Source organism: Sinohyriopsis cumingii, chromosome 1 (genome assembly GCF_028554795.1).
Source record: "Sinohyriopsis cumingii isolate HCF-2022 chromosome 1, ASM2855479v2, whole genome shotgun sequence".
NCBI lineage: Eukaryota > Metazoa > Mollusca > Bivalvia > Unionida > Unionidae > Sinohyriopsis > Sinohyriopsis cumingii.
In genome coordinates this window covers 101102358-101119106 of record NC_142961.1, presented here as the reverse complement: position 1 = coordinate 101119106, position 16749 = coordinate 101102358, and the positions used below count along the sequence as shown (strand labels likewise).

General features: G+C 33.9%; 1 protein-coding gene across 1 annotated transcript in view; it reads left to right on the top strand.

The window, feature by feature from the left end:
* The first annotated feature begins 673 nt into the window (after positions 1-673).
* The window catches only part of LOC149807443 (uncharacterized), a 50299-nt gene continuing 34223 nt past the window's right edge, over positions 674-16749 (top strand). Inside the window, exons 1-6 of the mRNA XM_089955958.1 lie at positions 674-722; positions 5857-6193; positions 9891-10447; positions 12158-12264; positions 15464-15712; positions 16456-16577. Coding sequence (XP_089812084.1) covers positions 674-722; positions 5857-6193; positions 9891-10447; positions 12158-12264; positions 15464-15712; positions 16456-16577 — 1421 coding nt within the window. The remainder of the gene's footprint in view (positions 723-5856; positions 6194-9890; positions 10448-12157; positions 12265-15463; positions 15713-16455; positions 16578-16749) is intronic.

Here is a 16749-nt window from a genome sequence, read left to right as displayed (position 1 = left end):
TATATATATATATATATATATATATATATATATATATATATATATATATATATATATATATATATATATATATATACATATATATATATATATATATATATATATATATATATATATATATATATATATATATATATATATATATATGTGTGTGTGTGTGTGTGTGTGTGTATATATAATTTGTCTCCATGCAAAAACATAAAACTAACCTGTCTTCTCTAAGTATTTGTCATATGACACTAAATCATAAATTAAAATTTAAGTGACTTTGTAGCATCATTTGTTGGTGATGTGTGGATGGTCGAGGGATATAAAGGTTCGTGCTTGCAGGCAAGGCAATGGGTCAACTAATTTGCAATTACAGAACTATGTCAGTTTTTATTGCAAATGAGCCAGTTTAATTTACTGGTAATCAAGTCTTGAAATATGCAGAGGTAGATGTCATGGAATGATTTTGTCAATTATAATAGAGTGATGTTGTTTGTGTTTCCTCATAAATGCCTGTGCCTCAAGTCAGTTATATGAGCAAAATTGAAATTGTTGATGGCGACTGCAGGATTGTATCACAGGCCATTAATTGTTCTTTTGGACATTATGTTTTGCCATAGTTTACCAAGGATTTGTTCCCTTTGTCATTTAGGGTGGCCAAACACAGTCAAGTGTTGATGTAGAAATGCCTCCATCTGTACCGGTCCCTGAGGACTCTGAAGATGACAAACAAGGTAATGGTAACTACACAACGTTATTACAGGCACACATACAGGACTCAATGGATTTAGGCTGTAATGAATTGTACAGGTTTGCTTATATTAGGTACATTCCTATGACATACTGCTGTACAAAATATTGTTTGTTGCAAATGATAGTCATATGAAATTTAACCTGGGAATTCAGCAATTTGTAATATTGACATCCATCGTTTCAGTATTTGGTATTCTAGTTTGTATTTAAAAAAGCTGCACAATAATTATCTAATGCAGATTGTTAATATTGAAAATTTGCATGCTCTCTCACTCTTGCATCCATCCTTTACAATTCCTAGATATAGATACTTAAACTGAACTTTCATTATTTGAACATATACGGTAACAAAACTTGTTTATTCTAATGAACAGAATTCTATCAAGAGTTGCTAGCCATCTACGATATGTACTCGTGTATAAGCCCATTTGCATAAAAGCAGACCCCCCAAACAGAATAGATATAAACAGTAAAAGCCAATCCAAAGGTTTAAGACAGCATCACAAGATATACGCTTTAATTTCTAAATGCATTTAATTAGTCAAACTTAATTACATTAGCAAAAAGTGCACATATACCTCCTCACATTTGGCATGTATGATTATTACATGGAAATGGAATCAATTTGTTTGAGAAGTTAAAAAAAGCTTTAATTTTCTGTTTGCTTATTCTTTTTACCTTATTAGGGTTTGTATATAACTTGATTGGATAACAATAATTTGAGGGTTGCTGTAACACTACCTCTCCCTTTTGACTCCATTATTGTTTGTTTATGCATTATAATTTTTGCAGTATAATTTTTATCGCAATACACAAGTAATCACATTTTTATTTTGCCTTGAAATTGTAAATACTGTGACGAAGTACGTAGTTGCGGTGGGGTGCTCCCATTATTTTATTTAAACTATTATAGAAGTCCTACAAAGGCACTATTTTGGTGGAAGTTAAATTTAGTGAAAGATAGATGTAAAACTCCGAGCCTCCAGTCAGTAATGCTGATGGTTAAATGGTTAAATATACAAGAAAGGTTGGATTGATTTCCATCTATCCTTGTATTTCTACTCATCTGTTGTATCCTTTTGCTCTTATTTCTCAAAATTCCTTCTCTTCGTCCTCTCTGACCTTTCTCCAAATTCCTTCCCCTCCTGCTCCTCGACTTTCTCTTGACTCCTCTCCCTCCTTCACTTTCTCTAGACTCCTCCTCTTCCACCACTTTCTCTCCCACGACTACTCTTCTGTTAACTTTGACTGTATCTGCTACATTCTCAATTCTATCTCCAACTCTTGAAGACCTGGGACCCAATGGAACCAGAAGTTCTCTTTCCCCTAAAAAGCTTCCTTTTTGAAGCTTTGTCTTTCCTTACAATCTGCCTCTAATTTATGCCACCAAATTATGAGTGTCTTCCTTCTCAGAGTAAACTCTATTGATCTGCAATCCTTCCAGGTGAATATTAATTTTATATTTTGAGTTCGGAATGTCATTCGGGTCGAATTGTAATTATGTCCTCTATCTCAATTCCGATTGGATATCACTGTGAACCGATCCAATCAAACTTGGCAGACAATGTCCATCTCACTGTCTGTCAAGGTGGGGATGGATAAGAATATGCCCCTTTCACCCTGTGGACTTCCTTTTATCCTGGAATTAACCTTTAACATATAGGTGTTATAACAGCAACACTATGTCAAGTGGAGCAATCAGTTGCCTTTGTCAGCTTAAGTTTCCGGTCTTTGGCTGGTCATGGTAACCTTGCATAAGAGTTCAACACTAACCCCACAGCAATCTTTAGACATTAAACACATGGCCGTGGTAATATTCCCAAGACAGGTGGATTATAGCTTATACATGACTTTATAGCTGTGGCTTAGCAAACGCGACAAATACCTAACTCATTTAAATGTGATCCCAATATGACAACAAGGAACAAAAATAGGGTTTGATTCAACGCTTGCAATTAGGCTAGTGAATGTATTAATAAATGGCGCTACCGCATGTACATTGCAGGTTTAAACAAGTGCTGAATGAAGTACATTTTGCTGAATGAAGTACATCCCTTGGACTTGAACCATGGGAAATGCTGTACTAACTTTAATGATATCTCCAAAATACAGTGATGAAGTTTCAGCTGTCAGGGAATAGTTTTGTAAATTGACCCAGGTTAGCAAATTTCTTAACTTATGGCTGCGGTGTGACTTTCTCAGTTATTATTGTGTAATAATTAAAAATATTGATATATTTATGAATTGGTCTTTCCTGCTTGTATTCGTATTGAAATTGATGTGAGGCATGTTCACCTCATGTAGTCACTGTACAGTATGTAGCAAGCGAAATATGAATAGTTTGCTAGGAAGTAGAGCTAGACATTGATAGCAGTGGACACGTTGGTTCAAGGCAAGTAGAATATCTCAAAGTTTTTGTGGACGAAAACTTTAATGAATTGCATCAAGCTATTACGTACACAATCACACAGGGATAGGGCTTATGTTTGCACTGTGAGCATCATGTGTTCTCATTTATGTGGATACTTATTTCTCACAGAAGAATTTTTTGAATATTCTTTAAAATCATGGGAGAACTCACTTCAGGTCAGTAAAACCTTGTGACCAACCATATCAGACATTTCTCAGCTTCTTAATATATTGGATATAATTTTTATTACTAACACAAAATTGTCAAAGTTATTTAAATTTTAAAACAGTATTGCCTATATTGACATCAGAGCCTAATATCTAACTTATGCAGTGATAATTCTGATCACCCAAACTCATGAAAATGCTGAATGAAATCCACATCCTCCATTTTGGAGAGTGGAGAATCCAACCCTGCTACTTTCAGTAGCAGGTTATGGCAATACCTCAAATAGCAACTACCTAATAGGATTCAATTTCATTTGCCTTCAAGCATGTACCTATACTTTAAATAGCAACCACCGGATGGGATTAAATTTAATTTGCCTTCAAGCATGTACCTATACCTCAAATAGCAACCACCTGATGGGATTAAATTTCATTTGCCTTCAAGCATGTACTGTGCTTTGGGTTGAGGAGTATTTGCCTTTACAGATAGCTGACTTCTATCAAATGTGTGGGTTCGAGTCTCAGCTTGGCCAATTAAGCTTTATGCGGGTCTGTGGTTCTTAATTCCTGTACTAGATATATTGTGATGAAAAAATGGCATTAAAGTCATAGAAGTACAAAACCACAATCATGCCTGTAGTTTCAAAAAAGGGTTTCCATCAAATGTGCTGGCACCAAAACACTTTGCTAAATCGTGCTGATATTTACTGTAGCCACAGGAACATTGTTCATGGGCTGCAGTTAAAATATAGTACTGAAAAATCCTAACTTAGAACTACTTTAAAGTATCACTTAGATCTTTTATTATTAAATTGCAAGAGATGTAAAAAGAAAGGCTGCAAAGATTGAACCAATTGCAGACAGTAGATCAGAAAATGAACACTTGTGAAACTGTACAGTGTAGTATAACCTCAGCATCACAATAGTGGGAGATATAATGCATCTTCTAAGTGAAAAGGTTCCAACAGGAAGAAAAGGGAGCTAACTCATGGTAAGTAAATTTACATGATGGGGACATTGTTTGGGACAATATCAGTGTTAGCTTTATCCTCCTGAAATTTACCCACATATTTATTTTAATGCAAACTAGATGTACACTGTATACAGTTTGAATCTATGGCCTAACTTGCCTCCAAGTTAGTGCCATACTGTTATGACCTGCATAAAAGAAGAAATCATAATTTATCATTACAAAAGAATGATAATAAACTTCATTCTCACCAAATATGAGCATCTGATTTTTTATATATTTTTTTTGTAAGTGTTGCCAAGTGATAAGCCTGCACGTATGTGATAATTTCCTGTTTAAATACAGTGGTCACCTTCTTATACGGCCACCCCTTCTGCACCTGAAAAGTGGCCTTATAAAATGGGTTAATATTTTCATTTAACAGTAGCATTAATTATTAAAATATTTTTCTTGTTATTTTAAGGTAACATAAATTAATAATTCTGATTCTCCCACTGCTACAGAATATTCTCCTTATCTGTTAAGATTTTGATCATTTGAATCTTGCCAACATAAAATATTTTGGCAAGCGAACTCACCCTGTTGTCATTAAGTCGAATAACGTTTACTTTTCCTTCTAAAGTATTATTTCTTCATTTATGTGAAGACATGTTAAAGTTTCGTAATCATATATTCCTATGTTGCTAAAAATGTACAGTATTGCAGTTTAATTTTGCAGATGAAACTTTCATAAATGAAAAATCTTGTTATAAAGGAAGTGATACATGTACTGCCACATGATTTTTCGGTCTTCATCTGGTACCCTGTTTAGTTCAAGGTTAATTGTTTCTCTGTGTGTGTCTGTGTTAATTCACAAAATCTATTTTTAGCTTATCAGACCATGTTATTATCTTGACAGTTACGTCAGTTGTAAGCGTCACTTTAAACAAAAAAGCATCAATTTAAACCAAAAAAAAATCCGCTGTGTGAAGCCCAAAACTCTATCAAAACAGTGCTGACCCCATTTCTATCTTTCTATCTCACCATGTCATGGTCTTGACAGTTATGTCTGGTTGTAATTGGCAGTTAAGAAAACAAAAACAAAACTGTTATGTAAAGGCCAAGGTTTTATCAAAACATTGCTGACCACATTTCCTGCAAATGACAGCATTAATGATATAATGATAATAAACTTATTAGTACATGTATTTTAGCCAACACTTCTTTCAGTAACAAAAGCCTAACATCAGGAAACAGACATAGGAAAAGATAATTGGATTACTTATCTTACTGTACTTAAATATTGGTTTTGGATGCATATTAATTACAAAATGTGGCTGGTTATGAGGTGTAAATTTTACATTTGTGCATCCATATGTTTATCCACTGGTTGCGTTAGAGGGGTGACCTTTCTTGAAGGGTATTTTTGAACTAAAACTCATCAGTGCCAAGGATTGTGGCTGCAAAGAGTGGGTGGCTGCTGGTCAGAGGGGCTGTTCATGAGGGGGATCACTGTAATAGTGTTTTCCTTTGTTGAATGCTGGTTGTAAAATCTGTCATGAATATATTTTTACATTGGCTGATTTCAGGCCCAGTCATTCCTGTAGAGATCCTTCGTATGGATGACAAATCCCTTCACCTGTACAAAAAGGCTTTGCGCGATGGAAAGGAGAATATTTACAACATACGAGTTATGGTGGTTGGTCAGTTTGGAGTTGGAAAGACAACATTAACCAAGCGTCTCCTTGGAAAGCCAGTTTGTATATCTGAGAGTAAAAGTACAGAGGGAATCGATGTATATAAACATTGTTTCAAAATCTCTCTCGAAACTGGGGAATGGATAGTACAGCATGAAGGTAATCCATCATTATCCTTGAGATATGAGTTTTATGGTTCTCCCAGCCTGTCACAAAAACAAACCAGCCTGTATGTTTTGACTTAATTCTAAGTTGTGAACAAGAAACAAGACAAAGCATGGTGAGAGATTGACACCAGAAGTTATATCCTGTTAGAGTTATTCAGAGAGGTTTTGAAGGATCTTAAAATAATTGTATATCAGAATGATTGACAAAAACTATAGTAATAATAATAATAATAGTATTAATAGAGAAAATAATAATAATGATAATGATAAAAAATAATAAAGACCATAAAATCATAAAAATGTAAATTACTTGGTTGATATCAGTGCAAATTTCGCATTAAAACTAATGACTGGCTGTAATTTTGACACGGAAGGAAGGTTAGATGTTTTCATTTCCAATGAGTTTGCAATTGTAGTATCAAGAGTCATTCCTTATATGTGCATTCCGCATCTGTCCATCCTCAGTTAGATTCAGCCAGTAACATCTCGAGTGACTCGACTGATTGTCCATTCACGTTGTAGTGGTTGGCGACTTTTGCATTGATTTTGTTGTGGCTTTTATGATTATTCATTTGCTTTCTGAAATCAATGGTTTTGGCAACATATTGAATGACACAGATCTTGCATGTCAGAAGATAGATTGTATTATTGGCTTGACAGCCTAACATCTGACTGATCGTGTCGTTAACTCATGTTGTCGAACTTCTGAAACATTTATCTCTCTCTCACACACTCACACACACACATGCACACACACACACACACACACACACATATATATATATATATATATATATATATATATATATATATATATATATATATATATATATAGAGAGAGAGAGAGAGAGAGAGAGAGAGAGAGAGATAAACAAAACAGATTTACATTTCAAAAATTTGGTTTTAAACAAATACTATACATCAAATGTCATCATAATACTTATTCTTATTACATTATCAATAGATTTTATCATGTGCATTATTCAGTCATAAACTGTTTGTATACAGTGTTTATTCTGTCCCAGATTTATGTCCTGGCAAAATTTCTGTGTCTGCTCACTTTAATATATCCTCTGACGTTTAAATTAAATCATCACCAACTCTTTAAATAATCACTGATCTTCATTTATTCTGTGCACCTTGACAAAAAACTAAATAACTACTGATTGACAGCTCAAAACACTGATTTCACTACTGATTGATAGTTTGCAATAAAACAGATGACTGACCCTTTGTCAGCCAGCATCTGTAAATTAGGCCTACACAGCTGGTCACTTGTCATGATCCAAAGACCATCAACATGTGTGAGAGGCCTATGATGAATGGTGAATCTGAAGAAGCCATATGTGGATAGTCTTTGTGACACAAGATCTGAAACGTTGCTGCCTTTAAAGACACGTTTTAAAATTTAATTAACTGCTGACCTTATGAAAATGAATTAATTCTTATTTCTTTTCAAAGATGAACTTTTTGCATCAGAGATGACTTTAAATAACAAACAATAGATGAAGATAATGAACTATACCTGTCACACTAACACATAAGGTGATTTCCATTTCTGCTGTAATAACATGCCTACTTCTATATCATTCATCGAATGAATGTCTTTGTCCTTTTAATCTAGTTGTGTGCATGTTCCTCTAGGGTGTAGGCTGGAAGAGTGATTTTTAAAGCCACACCCAATAATGTAGATAACAGGCCTGATGAGTGATTTTTAAAGCCAAATAATAAAACAGACAGATATGAAGCATGCCAGCAATATAATTGATGTAAATAAGCAGATACAAAACCGATGACATGAATGATTTTTCAGGTACTATGTATGTTTAATTTGCATTCTTTGTTTCTTTCATTTTTATTATATGCTATGGTTAATTGTATTTTGGGATTGACCTTTTCCAAAATCAAAGTCATATTCTACCTGAATCATTGTTTTTGGTTTTGTAAACAACATTATCTCATTCTGAGTACAGAAAAGTTAAAAATTTCCCATGACATGCCAGGTCTACCTGTTGCTTGCCACATTTTATATTATAATTTTAGTAACATACCATATAATTATAACCTTGATTATGTCTTAGAAACATTTGGAACCTTCCAAGAAATAAAATTCTATTAGGTAATATTTTAAAAAAAAAATGCTAATTGTGTCCTGAGATCAAGAAGAGGAATATATGTCTGTTTATCTATAAATTATTCATACATACTGTTAGATGGACTGCTCCGGTGGCCAAGAGGTTAGAGTGTCTGCCTCAGATGCAGGATGTCGTGGGTTCGAATCCAGGTCGAGTCATACCAAAGACTTATAAAAATGGTACTAACAGCTGCCCCACTAGGCGCTCAGCATTAAGAGGTTAGAGTTAGGACTGGTTGGCTTGGTGTCAGGATGGGACATCATGCTGCATGTCTGCAGCATGATGTCCTAGTGCTAGATATCACTATAAACTACCACACTGCAGATATCTTAGCGATATGACTGACATTTTTTTAAAGCTACCTCAAAAAATCCAAATCAATCATGGACACACATTCATACTTTAAGATCTGAGCAGAATCAGTTGCATTATTGTTGTGTCCAGTAATCATTTAGGCTGGAATTTATTCAAACTATTCAAGTTATTCTCCTCTTGATACAAAGTCTTTAAAATACCATTCTTGGAAATAGAAACTTGGAAATTATAGTGAAATACAAACAAGGGTCTATTCTTAGATTGTATTATTGTGATTCAACAAAAGACTTTTCACATCACTATGACTGAGGCCATCACAAGCACATCAACATTTCTAGTGTTAGGGTTAGTTTGAAATACCACTAAACATTATTCATAACTTTAATTATTAGAACTTGTGTTGAGAAATGTAGAGTTATTTGAGATTTCATTCATAATATTCATTCATAATATCTTACACTCTTTTATATCATTCACTTTATGTTCTATGGAAATAAATTATTTGCTGAATTGTACAAAACTGTTTGGTTTTCGCTATCTCCTATTAGTTTAAGATGAGTTATAATAGAAGCCACACCCAATAATGTAAATAAACAGATTAGAAAAATTGGATAGATGAGTGTTATTTCAAGCCACACCCAATAAAAGTAAATAAGCTGAGAAGAAAACAGACCAGATGAGCGATATCTCAAGTCCCAGGAGTAGTTCTGTTGTCTAAAGCATTCACCTTTACTGCTGTGGCTGTCATCTCACCTCTCTCTTGGTGGGTTTGATTCGCAGGCTCAGCCAACTTGGGCATGTGAGAGGGCTGTCAGTATCTTCACATGGGTCAGTGGTTCTTACATGATTTTTGTGGGTTCTTCTTCCTACAGTTGTACTGGCTACTATATTTAGCCATAATCTGCTGCTGAGAACGGCGTTAAGCAACCAACCAAATCAGTTGACTGCCTAAATCAGTGGGAGACCATTATTTTAGGTTTGGAAAGCCTGGTCACTGACTGCAGAAAGCATGTGAACATTATATAAACTACATTTATAAATTCAATTGGTGGGGGTGGGGGTAGGGTAAATTAAAACATCAGTTGAGGCAAGGTGATATATAAAGATGAATGTTTGGACATTTATATATCATCAACTTACTAAAGTACCTTATGTGTCAAAAAATATTAGATATAGTATTTAGTATACAGACCCATATGAATGACATGATTGACATCGGAATTATGTTTATTTATAGCCATTAATACACACACACACACACATATATATAAGTATTTTTTCCTTTTTAAGATTCTGATCAATTGTCCAGGCTTCAGCGGTTGATGAAGCTACTATCTGGACCAGATCAGAAGTCTGATGTCAGCCAGGAACAAGAAGGTCATATGGAGGTTGTTTATGAAAGGGAGACAACTCCTGAAGCAGATAACACTCACATGAGTGAAGCAGCATCTAGTTCAAGGTCAGACCAAGAAGATCAATTGACCTTCTTGCAGCCAGCCAAATTGTCTGCTAACAAGATGGATGGTGGACATGGTGTGGCACATTCAGACCAAGAAACGAGCACTGTTACTGTTACAAAGAGTGAAACAGAGTCCAGCAAAAAAGAGAAGAAGGATGCAGTGGTAGAAATCCTCCGTTTGATCAATGAAAATGCCGCAAAACTAGAGAAAGATACAATGAAATATGCAGCATTGTCAATATGGGATTTTGCAGGGCAGTATGCCTTCTATACTACTCATCAAACATTTCTGTCGAGGCGTGCACTGTATCTCCTGGTCATAGATCTCAATAGACAAATCACAGATCTTATAGAAGATGACAGGTGTTTCCTTGATATAGAGGGGATTAAACAGTGTAAAGTTCATGGTAAGTAGAATGCTTTTAGCCATGAGTGAGAAAGAAAGAGAGTGGGGGTTGGTAATAATAAAGTTAAATAGTTTTTCTTGAAGTCTTTACTTAACAAATCCTGACAACTGTAGCTCTAAGGAGCTGTTCTGCAAATTTAGAACTTACATGTTGGCACAAGTTTTAAAAAGAGATAATAAAGCTTTGCAGTGTTATAAAAGTACAAAACAGCTCCAAATTTTAAATATTTAATTATAATAATGCTAAGTAAAGAGTTTGATCAAAGTCTACACTCTGCACGTTCAAAAAGTATTGTGATTATTTTAAACGTTAATAATTTACAGCTGCAGTAACATTATTACAGTACTGTAATCTTCATTTGATATATTTTACTTTCTATCCTTCTTCTCATATGCACATTAGAACTTTCTTCGGGTTATGGAGATCCAAACTTCGCAGGTGACAGAAGGGATCTTTTCTTACATTTGACAGAATCTGGGAAAATTGTAGGCAGTGTTGTCTCTAACAAATTCAATTTCATTTATACACAAATGGATTTCGTCACCAAAGTAGGATGTAGAAAGCAAGTGTCCTCAAAATGCTGTATGCACAAGCAGGATGCTGCTGTTGGCATATATGGCACAACTTTCCCATCCCTCACCCTATTGGTACATATATGGTACAACTTTCCCATCCCACACCCAAATGGTACATATATGGTACATCTTTCCCATCCATCACCCTGTTGGTACATAAATGGTACAATTTTCCCATCCATCACCCTGTTGGTACATAAATGGTACAACTTTCCCATCCATCACCCTGTTGGTACATAAATTGTACAACTTTCCCATCCCTCACCCTATTGGTACATATATGGTACACCTTTCCCATCCCTCATTCTATTGATACATATAACGTACAACTTTCCCATCCCTAACCCTATTCGATACCACAGCTTTAGCTCACTTTTTCTGATAAACAAGGTCTTTTGAAAAAAGAAAAACCTCTTTTTCCCATCATCACTCTTTTGGCCACATCCATGTGCACCACAGTGTACTATATTTGCAGTACACAACCACAATCATATGATATAACACAGAGACGTTTACATGGGGAAATTAAATGCTTGAAGTGTTACGTTGAATAGAAGGGTAAATGTGCATCATATCCATTTTTGGCACACGGAAACTACCAATTGTTTATGGAGATTGGCAAATATTTTTTTCATTTGAAAAAGTGGAATTTTCAAGTCACCCTATTTGTACGTAAATGGTACAACTTTCCCATCCCTCACATTATTCAGTCCCACAGCTTTAGTCCACTTTTTCTGATAAACAGCATCTTTCAGGGAGAAAAAACACATTTTATCCCATCATCACTCGTTTGTTTACATCCATATGTACCACAGTGCACCATATTTGCAGTATAAAAACACAATCATAAGATATAACACAGAGACGATTACATGGGGAAATTAAATGCTTGAAGTGCTAGGTTGAATAGAAGGGATAAAAGTGCGTCATATCCGTTGTTGGCACACAGAAACTACCGATTGTTTACGGAGATTGGCAAATAATTTTTTTCATTTAAAAAAGCTGATCTTTTTAGTCTAATTAAACATTGTTATGGTGTGCATACATAACAAATGCATGTTTTATGACTATAATAATATCATGTTTGTACAAATATATGTAGCCAATGACCTTTAAATATTTTTGTTCTCTTCAGACCTGGTTGAGATTTGGCTAAACTCCGTACACACCTGTGCACCATCACCTGAGGCTAGTATTCCTTATGTGGTTCTGGTTGGCACACATGTGGATAAGCTTTCAGAGGTATATTAAGTTATTACTTTAAAGATTGACTTGAAGTTGGTGTACAAACTCTGTTGTATATTTGCCCTATTTATTCAATATTTGTTTCCGAAATAAAGTCTTAACTAAATTTATTGAAAGTTAATTTATTTAATTGACTGCAACCAAGATCAGTATTGCATATGTTCTGATAAGGGTTTTGAAGCAACCTTTTCATCTTATCGAGTGTGTTTAAGGTCTTGTTACTATATGCATCTCATTAGAAAATGTTAACAGACATGAAGAATTTTCAGGCTCATGATCACAGTCTCTTTAAAAATTGCCATAGGACTTGCCTGTTTTCTAGGAACGATTGTGATGGACTTGTTTCGTAGGATGTCATAGGATGTGCTTGTTTTCAATAAATGAATGTGCTAGACTTGTGTGTAAGAAGTAAAAAGGGTTTCTCAGAGCTGGGTACTCTTCATTTTACCATATTGTTTCAGTCATTTTAGACGAGAAATAGCTAATGAAAATTAAACTGAGCATAAATGTTTTTATTACTTGTAGAAATACATCATTTAGCATTATTATTTTTTACAATAAAAATAATTAAAAAAATGTGTGAGTAATGAAATAGTACAATGATTGATATGTGATTGTTTATAGAAAGGTGGTTTTAATATAGGGGTGATAAATATAGTGTTGATAGATTGAAAAAGAAATAAGAAAGCATAATACATGCAAATATGTATGTAGAATAGTAAGTACATGTAAATATGTATGTAGAATAGTAAGTACATGTAAATATGTATGTAGAATAGTAAGTACATGCAAATATGTATGTAGAATAGTAAGTACATGCAAATATGTATGTAGAATAGTAAGTACATGCAAATATGTATATAGAATGTTAAGTACATGCAAATCTGTAAGTAGAATAGTAAGTACATGCAAATATGTATGTAGAATAGTAAGTACATGCAAATATATATATAGAATAGTAAGTACATGCAAATATGTATGTAGAATAGTAAGTACATGCAAATATGTATGTAGAATAGTAAGTACATGCAAATATATATATATATAGAATAGTAAGTACATGCAAATACATATGTATATAGAATAGTAAGTACATGCAAATATGTATATAGAATATTAAATACATGCAAATATGTAAGTAGAATAGTAAGTACATGCAAATATGTATATAGAATAGTAAGTACATGCAAATATGTATATAGAATAGTAAGTACATGCAAATATGTATATAGAATAGTAAGTACATGCAAATACATATGTAGAATAGTAAGTACATGCAAATATGTATATAGAATAGTAAGTACATGCAAATATGTATATAGAATATTAAGTACATGCAAATATGTATGTAGAATAGTAAGTACATGCAAGTACGTAGGGATAGGCAAATAAATGTAGTCTGACAGAGGTATAAGATAGAATTATTGATGCCTATGATGCCAAGTTACAAGGAAGTAAACAACAGTGTTTAATAATTAATGGTACATAAAATGCCAAGTCGAATGGAAGTAAACAACAGTGGATGGTAATGATTGACACACAGAATGCCAAGTTACAATGAAGTAAACAGCAGTGTATGGTAATGATTGATACATATAATGCCAGGTTAAAAGAAAGTAAACAGCAGTTGTTAGTAGTGATGATTGATAAACAGAAGGCCAAGTTATAATGAAGTAAACAACAGTGGATGGTAATCCCAGGTTACAAGGAAGTAACAAGCATTGGTTAGTAGTAATGATAAACAGAATGCCAGGTTGTAATGAAATAAACAATAGTGGTTAGTAATGATTGATACACACATAATGCCAGGGTATAAGGAAGCAAATGGCAGTGGATAGTAATGATACTCTGAATGCCAGGTTACAAGGAAGTAAACAGCAGTGTTTTGATAATGATTGATAATAACTAAAATTATAGAAATACTGTTAATATGGTGAAATTGCGATACTTGGTTGTCTGTGTTTGTTTTGGATCAAGGTTTCATAGTATAATTAACAGAGTTGGTCATGGAACCAGACTAACTTAACAGAAGTATATCATTGGCTTTTTACTGCAAACATTTTTGCATGTAAAATGTCTGCATGATGAAGCTGTTGCTTATAATATTTTCTAAACATATCATCCAAGAGACAATACATGTTCAAAACAATAGGGACAGAAAGTCTCTTATAAAATTTAAATAGCACAGAATAAAATGGGATATTTTGAATTATTGGGAAAATGCTGGAAGGGTAATAGTTATGTTTTCTGAAAATTAGGTGTTGACCTAAGTGTGTCTTGATATGGGAAATGTCACCATCTGTAAGTTAAAAAGATGGAACAGATTTCAATAAGTCGAGACATAGCAATACATCATTGAGCTACATGGGATTTGGAACCTCCATTTTTGACACTGTACTGGAGGCAATGAGGTCGTATGTACTTGACAAGCTTTTTAGTTGAATATAATGTTTATTGTCACTACATCTATCTCTGATTACACTTCTGACTTCGACAATCTTTTAAGTTGAATATAATGTTTATTGTCACTGCATCTATCTCTGATTACACTTCTGACTTCGACAATCTTTTAAGTTGAATATAATGTTTATTGTCACTGCATCTATCTCTGATTACACTTCTGACTTCGACAATCTTTTAAGTTGAATATAATGTTTATTGTCACTACATCTATCTCTGATTACACTTCTGACTTCGACAATCTTTTAAGTTGAATATAATGTTTATTGTCACTGCATCTATCTCTGATTACACTTCTGACGTTGATAAGCTTTTTAGTTGAATATAGTGTGTATTGTCACTACATCACTCTCTGATTACACTTCTGACATTGACAAGCCTTTTAGTTGAACATAATGTGTATTGTCACTGCATCCATCTCTGATTACACTTCTGAACTTTCTAAATGTCCAACTGGATAATATCATTGGACAGATTAGTACACTACTAGACATTATCACTGGACAAATTAACACACTCTACTGAAAATTGGTCTGACTTAAGAAAGAATATCAACTGCCCATCTGAGATAACATTGTTAGGTGTGGCAGGCTGTAACTGAATTTAATGTATTGATGTATTCCCTTATTAGACATTGTTTTTGGTTTTGATTTGCTTGATTTAGAAAGTCATGTTGTGAACAAAATTCACAAAACTGCATGTAAAACCATTACAGTCTAATTAATTTTATTTACAGAAATCTAGAAAAGAAATCATTGATAAGTACTTTAAGGAACTCCGCTACATTTTGAAAGACAAGCCAACCATATGCCACCTGATGGATGATTTTGCCATTGATAACACCCAGAGTGATCCCATGCTAGAAGAGTTGAAACAAAGAATTTTTGTACTGGCCTCACAGCAGCCCGATTGGGGGGAGGAAAGACCTGCACGATGGCTTCCCTTGGAACAAGCTATCATGACACTGAAAGCTTCTGGTGCCAAGGTAATGTTGACAAGAAAATTCTTCTCACATTTATATACTTTCAAAAGGTAAATCTTTTAATTTTACAGTGTTATCCATTCTTCTATCTTTTGTCCTTTACTGTAACTTTGATTTTACATGATCTAACTGTACCAAGCTTTGTGGATATCTTTCACTGGGGGCAAAGAAACCTATTGATTTTGGTGTCAGAAAGTCAGAGGCCATAGAGCCTGCAGATCAAAAATGAAAAAAGAAATCTGTGCAAAATCTTAGTTTCCAACCATATATCTTCATGAAAGTTTGTAGATGGCTTACTCTTTTGATAATGTATAAGACTATTGATTTTGGAGTTACAAGGTTAATGGCGATGGTCATTATATAGAATGGTGTTTGCATAATAATTTGAGTATCAGACTATACATCTTGAGCAAAGTTTGTGTAAGAAGTCTGGAACAGAACTACAGTAGTCCCCCTCTTATTTTATTTTTATTTAGTATATTTTAGGTTTTATTACTGAGGGATAGATTTTAAAAATGTCCCATTTTTCAACATATAATCTGAAGGTTTACTAAGAGAACTTTGAAGTGTGTAAATTGTTAATTAGGACACATTAAGTTTGAAAGTAATTTGATACGGATTATTTTATTGTTAATTAGGACCTATCAAATTTCATTGCATTCATCACACATTGTAGCTGTTGTCATGCTAATGGGATCTAACACCTTAATTGTTAGGCTATAACTCTTTACATTTCTTTCCATCAGGTTGTAGCACGCAGTCTCATTGAAGAGATAAATGAGTCAGGATCTGTTAGGATTGAAGACAGCAATGAACTTGATCTCTTCTTTAGATTCCATCATGAGATGGGCACAATCCTCTACTTCAGGTGAGAGAATGGCTATTTTTCCCAGCTGAAATGGCAATTATTAATTCACTCTTCATATGAGAGAAACGCTATATTTTCCCTGTAGGAATCGAAATGTATTCTAATTGACTTTACAGGTGAGAGAAAGACTTTTAACCTGATGGAGTGGAAATGTCTGTTAATTCCCTCTATG